At 25.0% G+C, this 8,289-nt stretch overlaps 3 protein-coding genes across 8 annotated transcripts in view; 2 read left to right on the top strand and 1 right to left on the bottom strand.

Annotated features, from left to right (window-relative positions):
• The first annotated feature begins 2,766 nt into the window (after window positions 1-2,766).
• On the top strand, window positions 2,767-5,682 carry LOC127281741 (pancreatic triacylglycerol lipase-like). Of its 2 annotated transcripts, XM_051305615.1 has the most exons (8): window positions 2,769-3,026; window positions 3,108-3,188; window positions 3,312-3,577; window positions 3,738-4,212; window positions 4,406-4,657; window positions 4,824-4,938; window positions 5,067-5,276; window positions 5,408-5,682. In XM_051305615.1, exons 1-8 carry the CDS (start codon window positions 2,945-2,947, stop codon window positions 5,487-5,489), a joined length of 1,563 nt encoding a protein of 520 aa, XP_051161572.1. In that variant the 5' UTR covers window positions 2,769-2,944; the 3' UTR covers window positions 5,490-5,682. The 2 variants fall into 2 exon arrangements, 1 of the variants encoding a protein (XP_051161572.1); XR_007843083.1 differs by lacking the exon at window positions 5,408-5,682 and having other exon boundaries at window positions 2,767-3,026; window positions 4,811-4,938; window positions 5,067-5,100.
• Window positions 5,683-5,757: 75 nt separating this feature from the next.
• Window positions 5,758-7,242, top strand: LOC127281743 (protein SCO1 homolog, mitochondrial). Its single transcript, XM_051305617.1, has 5 exons — window positions 5,758-5,894; window positions 5,978-6,131; window positions 6,274-6,640; window positions 6,744-6,949; window positions 7,023-7,242. Exons 2-5 carry the CDS (start codon window positions 6,066-6,068, stop codon window positions 7,221-7,223), a joined length of 840 nt encoding a protein of 279 aa, XP_051161574.1. The 5' UTR covers window positions 5,758-5,894; window positions 5,978-6,065; the 3' UTR covers window positions 7,224-7,242.
• A 382-nt stretch (window positions 7,243-7,624) lies between these two features.
• Window positions 7,625-8,289, bottom strand: part of LOC127281740 (secretin receptor-like) — a 41,506-nt gene continuing 40,841 nt past the window's right edge. For 4 of the 5 annotated variants that reach the window (XM_051305610.1, XM_051305611.1, XM_051305614.1 and 1 more), the window contains one exon: window positions 7,625-8,147. In XM_051305610.1, coding sequence (XP_051161567.1) covers window positions 8,007-8,147 — 141 coding nt within the window. In that variant the 3' untranslated portion in view covers window positions 7,625-8,006. The remainder of the gene's footprint in view (window positions 8,148-8,289) is intronic. The other variant, XR_007843082.1, reaches the window with a different exon arrangement.

Below are 8,289 nucleotides of genomic sequence, written 5' to 3'. Positions count from 1 at the left end.
AACGGTGCTACAGTTGTACAATTTTTTTATAAAACTCAGCGTGTAATTATGCACAAAGTGAGATTGTTATTTTAGTATTAATATATCTTAGTTAAACATTGCTAATTTATTAGTGTAAAATTTTTTCTCATTTTTGTTTTTCCTTTTCTTTTAAATATTTGGAAAACAAGGAGATTATTTATTAAAAAAAATTTTTTTTTCCGTTTTTTTTTTTTTTTTCACTAAATGACATTATCTGAAAACTAGTCAATTCGATGTTTCCGATTTTGAGAAATCAAAGTCTTATATTATATGATATTGTAAAACAATATATAGCGCATTTTTGAATGTGAGAATATTAAAAAAAAAAAAAAAGAAAAAGCTTATCGCGAGACATGGTCACGGAGTGCCAGGACTATTTTTCTAAGTTGCAAATTGTAATAATAAATTAATGACGTTGCATTATCGTTATTAGAGAATATTTATAGTATATATATATTGAATATTTTAACTAGAAAAAAAAGCAATGGGACAAGAATAATGTTATAATAAATAAGTATAATAATTAATAATTATTATCAATTTGGTATATCAGCGATCAGTATAATCTCGCGATTGCTTCTTTGCAAAATATTTTTTTTTTTTTCTAGAAAAATTAGCTAAAAAAAAACAAAAAAAAAAAAATTATTATAATTGACGAGTTAATCAAGTTGTAGAGAAAGATAAAGAGAGAGGATCATGATGCACCGTTTGCACGAAGCGAAGTCGATTGATATTGATTATCATTTCCTTGAAATAATAACGATTATATTATTAAAAATAATGAACGAGTGGTCGAGATAACATTTATAGCAAAAGAAAAAAAAAAAAATAGCAAAAAAAATTTTTTTTTGCTATTTATAAAAACTGCAATTATTGTAGTGATGAAAAAAAAATGCGAAACGAGAGAAAAAAAAACATTATTATTATTATTATTTTTACTATAATTAAGAACGTAAAAAAAAAAAAAACTGTAACTTTCGTCTCAGAGATGAAAAAAAAAAATCATTCTATCAGTCACCTCACCTATATTATACAATGTCATTAATACTATGCTGCCATACGATATAAATATATGTCTACAATAAGGATCAGTATATTGCTAAAAAAAAAAAGTATTGCAAATAAATATGTTATAAGTACACGCCTCGAAAAAAAAAACCTCGTTGCTCCTCATTGTTTTTTTTTTAATTTAATTTTTTTTTTTTTCATTGATCTTCCATCGCGTTTTATCTCTTGGAGCAGACATATAAATATATAAATAAATATTATATATATACAATATGAGGAACAGAAACACTCGGCGTGTTTGAAATATTATTATTATTATTATTATTATTATTATTAAAAGAATGAAAAAAAAACGAAATAAAATTGCACGAAGCTTTTACCCTCGAGTGTTGAGAATTATAAAAATAAAATAAACACTTGAATCGTGTGCTCGCGTGCTTGAACGATTCAAAAAAAAAAATAAAAATAAATAAATAAATAAAAAAAATCTTCAATTTGATGTCATTTTAATGAAATGTACTGTTTTTCAAGCTTCAATTTTTCGTTTAATATATGAAACGTCAGTGATGCGTTCGATATTTATGCGATCAATGTAAAATAGTTCCGTAGGCAAAAGTCTTTGATTTAATAAAGAATTTATTAAAATTTTTTCAAATTTTCTTTAAAAAAAAAAAAAATAAAAAAGGAGATTTTTTTTTATTCTTTTTTTTGAAAATTATTTTTTGTGAGAAAATTTTTTGTTGTCTTTTTTGTGTTGCTTTCTATTAAGAGTACTTGCTCTATTAACCCATATTTTAGCGGAAGAAAATGTTTAATTTATATTTGCTGATAGTTTTATATAACACAATATTCACTGCATCTGAATTCATGTTGGATTCATTAAATAACTGAAACAAACTGGATTTTGTAGAAATATTTTTTTTTTTTAAATGAACGATTTTATTGCTCATTTCAGATAAACCAGTTTCAATGCTTTTATAATCCTTTTTTTTATGTTCGCGATTACAAAATTGTTAATTGATTGTATTATTTAATAGTATATATAATATTCTATTTTTAAATATATATTTTTTATTAAATTATATAATTTTTTATCGAATTAAAAAAATTAAATGCAGAAATATTTTTCAGTTTTTTTTCATTTCTAAAATATTTTATTTTTTTTTTAAATGGGCGTTTTTTTTACTACTGAATTACTATTGTTTTATTAGATTTATAATTTTACGTTTTATATACTCTTTATTTTATTAAGTGGAAAATAGTTTTCCACGAGGTAGTGAAAGTCACTGACAATATAATAGGCATCTAAATTATCATTATTAATAGCTATAGTGAACTCGTCACATTAAAAATTGCATCATGAAATGCGGGGACATTGAAGTTGCGTCAAGCGAAAGTTTTAACTAAAAGTATATATTTGTTGAAAACCAAATATAAAAAATTTTTTTAAAAAATATATTCAATTTTTATTATTTTATTCAATAATAAATTTATAATTTGTATTTTTTTTTTCTTATGGAATTCAGTTTAATTATTCTGAATTTAATGATTTTTTAAAATTTTAGTTATTAATTTTATTTTAATTAATTGGATTAATATTAATTAAAATGTTAGAAAAATTAATTAATTATATAAATAATAAATTATTTTATTTATATTAAAATAAAATTAAAGAATTTTGTTTTTTAAATTAATAATTATTTTTTTGAAACACTTCTTGGTATTTAGAGGAAGAAAGTGAGAGAAAAGGAGAAGATGAAGAGAAAGGTATTGCAGTTTAAGGAGGGAATAAAAAAAAAATCACACCTGGGATACTGCAGTCTACATATTATGATCAGTGTACAGTCTTTCTGTCTCCTTGGCCAGTTTATAAGGCAAACGACCTCATCAATATTATTATTCTACACTATTAATCATGATCAAAAAATATAATTTAATTTTCATTTCAATTATTCTTTTATCTCATATTCATCATTCTAATGGAATTCAATATAAACGTGAGTAAATAAAGAAATTGAATATAATTTTTTAATTATTAATTCATTTATTATTTATTAATAAAGAAATTTTATTTTCAGAAAGACTTTTAGAAAGAAGACATCGCATGATTCAAAGAAGATTAGCAGTTCGTGAAGAAAGCGCACCCAAAGTTTGTTTTGGTAAGTAAATATTAAAAAATTTATTTTTCAAAAAATAAAATTTTTGCAGTTTCCAATTTTTTTGAAATATTTAATTTATATTTTTATTTAGAAATTAATAAAAGTAATTGTTTTTCTAAACAGACTTGGTGGGATGTTTTGCTGATCCACCGCAATATTTAAGTTTAAAACGACCACCGCAGCATCCAAATGAAATAAAAACACGATTTTTATTATACACCCGAGAGGAGAGAAAAAATCCGGAAGTAATTAATTATGGTGATAAATCACAGTCAATTGGAAAATCACGTTATAATGCAACTAAAGGACTTAAAATCGTAATTCATGGTTATAAAGGCAGTGGCAGTGATTTGGGTGCCATAAAAGGAGCTCTCCTACTTCTTGATTTGGTATAAATTTATTTTTCCATTATCCTTTTTTTTTGAAGACATTTAAAAAAATATCAAAAATGAGATTTTTTTAAATTACTGCATTAAATTAAAAATTTTAATTAAAAAAATGAATTTTTTAAAAATTATAATTTTTTTTTGCCCTTATTTTTTTTTTTAGGAAGACACAAATGTCATTCTTCTCGATTGGACAAAAGGTGCGGGTGCATCGTACAGTACAGCAGTTGCAAATACCGAATTAGTTGGTCGTCAATTGGCACTGATATTATTGGATGTCATTAATATTGGAACAAATCAAAAGAAAATTCACATTATTGGTTTTAGTTTAGGAGCACATGTTGCGGGTTGTGCTTCCGAAATTTTAAAAAAACGTAATATTTTACTTGGTCGTATTACTGGATTAGATCCAGCATCGCCATTATTTAGAACACATTTATTGAGGGAAAAAGCACGTAAACTTGATTCATCAGACGCTGATCTTGTCGATGTTATTCATACGGATGGCTCAAAAGATTTTGCCGATGGTTTTGGTTTATTAAAACCAATTGGACATATTGATTTTTTTCCAAATGGAGGCAGAGAACAACCGGGATGCAGTGATGTGAAAAATTCCGTTGTTGTCAGTCATCTTAATGGTGAGAGAATAAATTTTTTTCTAATTGCTCGAAATTTATTTAAAAAAAAAAAATTCGAATTTAATTTTTTTTTATAAAAGGTGATTTCAATTAAATATTTTAATATTTAATTTATATAATTAGTTTATATTGAGTGAAAATTATACTTTCACATCAGGAACTACTGGTTTATTAGAGTAATTATTTTTTTTAGAGGATTTCCTGGATGGAAGCATTGCGTGCAGTCATGTGAGAGCTTGGCAACTTTTTGTCGCGAGTCTCGAGAGTCAAAAAGAGGAATGCAAATTAACAGCCTGGCCATGCAGAAAAGGAGGAATATCATTTGCTTTAGGAAATTGTTTTCCACCATTAGGAACTGAATGGATACAGGAAATGGGATATAAGGCTAACCATGGTCCCATGGGAGTTTATTATTTGGTTACGAGGGATGAAGCACCATTCTGCGGTATTCGATGATAATTAATCGGTTTTTTTTTTTCAAAATTATACTTTTTTAAAAATCTATATTTATTTATATAAATATTTATATAAATAAATTTTAAATCTCTTGAGGTGTGTACTGATGTCAACAAATTTGACGCTTGTGTCAAACACAAAGGACACGTTTTTAGGTGAACCGTTCCGAGCCATTGTTGAGATGATTCAAGGAACACCGAGGACTAGAGGACTCTTATTTTTGAAAATTGATAACGGAAATTCGTCAACGCTATTCAAGATTCCGTGCGAGTGAGAATTTAAATTCTCTCTTTTTTTTAAATGAAAATACGTTTTGTATTTATGTTTATTATTTTGTTTTGTAATTGCAATTTTTATATTTTATTATTTGTTTTTTTATTTTCTCTTTTTTTTTTTAGCAATTACGGCAGAAGGAACCAGACATTTAATTTTGGAAATATTGCTGCTACTGAATTTCGTTCAATTTCGAAAAATACTAATAAAATATATGGAAAACTTTGGTACAAACCGGAAGTAAATGAAGCTGAGAATAATACTACAACAGTGGAACCTGTTGGTCCAGCAATATTTATTAATAAAATTTCTATTGAAAATCGAATAGGCAATAGGTATTTTTGTTGAAAGAAATGTTTTTCATATTATCTAAAAATAAGTTAATTATTTAAACTACAATTTTTATTTATTAATTAATTTTTAAAATTTACTCACTTTGTGATTAAAAAAATTTTCTTCTCAACAGATGGGAATTTTGCAAAAGGAATACTGCGGTAGAAAATGCAGAACAGGATTTAATATTGCAAAATGGTATCTGCATTTTATAAAATATTTTACTCCAAAAAAAAAAAACATATACAATATAATTGTTTTGATATAGTAGAAAAGGTTTTTTAAATAAACATTTGAAAATGAGAAATAATGACTTTTAAACTTTTGCGTTATGTATAGATTATTAATTAATTATATCTATTTAGTTTTAATAAATAATTAATCGAAATTATTCATTTATAAACAAAACCACGTGACTTTGCCTAACCTAAAATGCATCTGTCAATAATTGACGAATTTATCCGAAGGTTTTTCGAAAGTTCCCGAACGTAAACGAATAGTACCGAAGAGATTGACGAATGACAACGAATTACACGAAGTTGCACGACTAAGTAATTGTGATAATTGCGGTGTTTTAATCGTTTTAAATGATTATTTAAACATTAAAATAATAAGAAAAGGTATAAAATTATTGAAATTTTGATTATATGTTTCTTTAATACACTTCTCTTTTATAATTATTCTGTATATCATTTTTTTACAGGAAATAATACAATAAAGGTTATGTAAAATTGAGAACCTAACCTAAAAATTCGAAAATTTAATTTACAATTTACAAATTTATAAAAAGAATGTCAATTCCTATTTTACGTTCTTTATTACTGTCACAACGATGTTCGTCACGAATTTTACAAAAGGTATGCTAATTTCTTTTTTACTATTTTAAAAAATAAAGGTAAATTTGTTTATTGAATTTCAATTTCATTTCATTATTAAAATCACTTAAAATTCTTGATAATGAATTTATAATTATGTAATTGCAAATTGAAATTATTGTAGGGAAGGAAAATAAATACAAGTAAAGCGTTATTCCAAAATCCGGTGAAAGATTCAAGTGAAAAGATTCAGAAAATAAAATTAGTAACATGGAAATCAGTTGCTGCTGGAGTAATAATTGGTGGTGGTTTTTTGGCATATATGTATAAATTAAAAAATGAAAAAGATTTACGTATACAACGTGAAAGAAGACGAGCTATTGGAAAAGCACAAATTGGAGGAACATTTGAACTTGTTCAATCTGATGGAAAACTTGTTAAATCAACTGATTTTCTTGGCAAATGGATGTTAATTTATTTTGGATTTACACATTGTCCTGATATTTGTCCTGAGGAACTTGAAAAATTGGCGTTAGTCGTCGATAAATTGGGTATTATGAAAAAATTGTTTAAAAATATTTTAAAAATTATTTTAAGATAATTTTTATATTATAGTTTACTAATTTTTTTCTCATTACTTATTAACTCTTTCAGAGAAAGAACACCAAGTGGAGGTTCAACCGATATTTATTTCCGTCGATCCTGATAGAGATACACCAGAACTTGTTGATAAATATACAAAAGAATTTTCGAGTAAACTTTTAGGTCTCACTGGCACAAAAGAACAAACTGATAAAGTTTGTAAAGCCTATAGAGTTTATTATAGTAATGGACCAAAGGATGTGGATAATGATTATATTGTTAGTATTTTTTTTTTTTTTTAATTTTTAAATGACTGAATTATTTATACTAATATAAAAATTTGATTTTCAGGTTGATCACACGATAATTATTTATTTGGTTGATCCTGATGGTTTATTTTTGGACTACTATGGTCAAGCTCATGATGCACAGCAAATAGTCAACAGTCTTTTAATGAATAAAAAGAAATATGAAAATATTAAAAAAGCTGATGAAGATGATGGTGGTGGTGTGTTATCGATTTTCGACAAAAAAAATAAAGAAGCAGTTTAATTGTTGATTGAAAATTAAATCAAGTATTTCTATTTTTTTTTTTACTGGTGATTCGTAAGACAATTTTATTTATATTTTTTTCTTTTCAATTTCTTTTAAAAGAAATTGTAAAAAAATTAAATTTAAAGACTATTTCAAATTAGATTTTAATTAATAGTCATAATAATAATAATTAGAAGTAAAAACAATTTTTATCACATAAAATTCTTTTTATTTCAATGCACAATACTTATTTAAGTTTGGCTATCGCATAGCATAAGAAACATTTACAATTCACAATCGTAACATATAAGTATACATACAATAATTATATATTAGAGAGCTTTCAAGGTACATTTTTTTCTGAGTCTTACATTTTAATTTGTTTTTGGCGGTGAAAAAAATGATACTATGTACAGTGATAAGGTTGATGCATTTAATTGTAAAAACCTTTGAATAAAAAAAAGAAAAATGAAAGCTATTCTTTTTTTTTTTTTTGAACACTCACTGGATGACACAACTAAAGCTTTGTAAATCTCAATTTCACTTTTTGAATCAGTCAGTGTTTAATTATTATTATTTTATAATCGAAGGGAGAAATGTTTCTCTCTCCGTGACAATAATATTAAATATCAAACGTATCTTATTTAATGCTAAAATACAATTTTACCATTAAATATTCGTCACATATATATATAAAAAAAACTTTTTTTTTTCCAATTTAACATTCAATAGTTAAGCAGATTTTTTAAATTTTAGTGCGCCTTTTTGTGTTTTTTTTTGTTGTTGCGAAATAAGTAAAAATCAGGATTGCGGTTGTTGATGCAAACTATGCAGCTCGTAAGCAAGTTGACAACATTCTGAATCACTCCAGCGATGTTGGTCTCGAATTCTCTCACCTTTCTCGAGAGCGGAAATTGCGGCGCTTGTAGACACTTCCGACATCTGGAAAAATTATTTATTTATAACTATATTAATTTCACGAGTCGTAAAAAATATTAACTAATTTTTTTTTCCATAATAATTATTTGAAAATAATTATAATTCTTATTTTTCATTTGAGAATAAAATTTAATAATAATTTTTA

The sequence above is a fragment of the Leptopilina boulardi genome, unplaced genomic scaffold, assembly GCF_019393585.1.
Source record: "Leptopilina boulardi isolate dan_hultmark-lab unplaced genomic scaffold, ZJU_Lbou_2.1 LbouV2_278, whole genome shotgun sequence".
Taxonomy (NCBI): Eukaryota; Metazoa; Arthropoda; class Insecta; order Hymenoptera; family Figitidae; genus Leptopilina; species Leptopilina boulardi.
This window is presented reverse-complemented; position numbering and strand designations above follow the sequence as displayed.

Bases quoted from the DNA above. Each gene is read 5' to 3' on its own strand.
- LOC127281741 (XM_051305615.1), top strand. From the start codon at position 2,945: ATGATCAAAAAATATAATTTAATTTTCATTTCAATTATTCTTTTATCT. The intron at 3,578-3,737 runs GTATAAATTTAT...TTTTTTTTTTAG, and splicing joins CTCTCCTACTTCTTGATTTG to GAAGACACAAATGTCATTCT. The intron at 4,939-5,066 runs GTGAGAATTTAA...TTTTTTTTTTAG, and splicing joins CTATTCAAGATTCCGTGCGA to CAATTACGGCAGAAGGAACC.
- LOC127281743 (XM_051305617.1), top strand. From the start codon at position 6,066: ATGTCAATTCCTATTTTACGTTCTTTATTACTGTCACAACGATGTTCG. The intron at 6,132-6,273 runs GTATGCTAATTT...AAATTATTGTAG, and splicing joins CGTCACGAATTTTACAAAAG to GGAAGGAAAATAAATACAAG. The intron at 6,641-6,743 runs GTATTATGAAAA...TAACTCTTTCAG, and splicing joins GTTAGTCGTCGATAAATTGG to AGAAAGAACACCAAGTGGAG.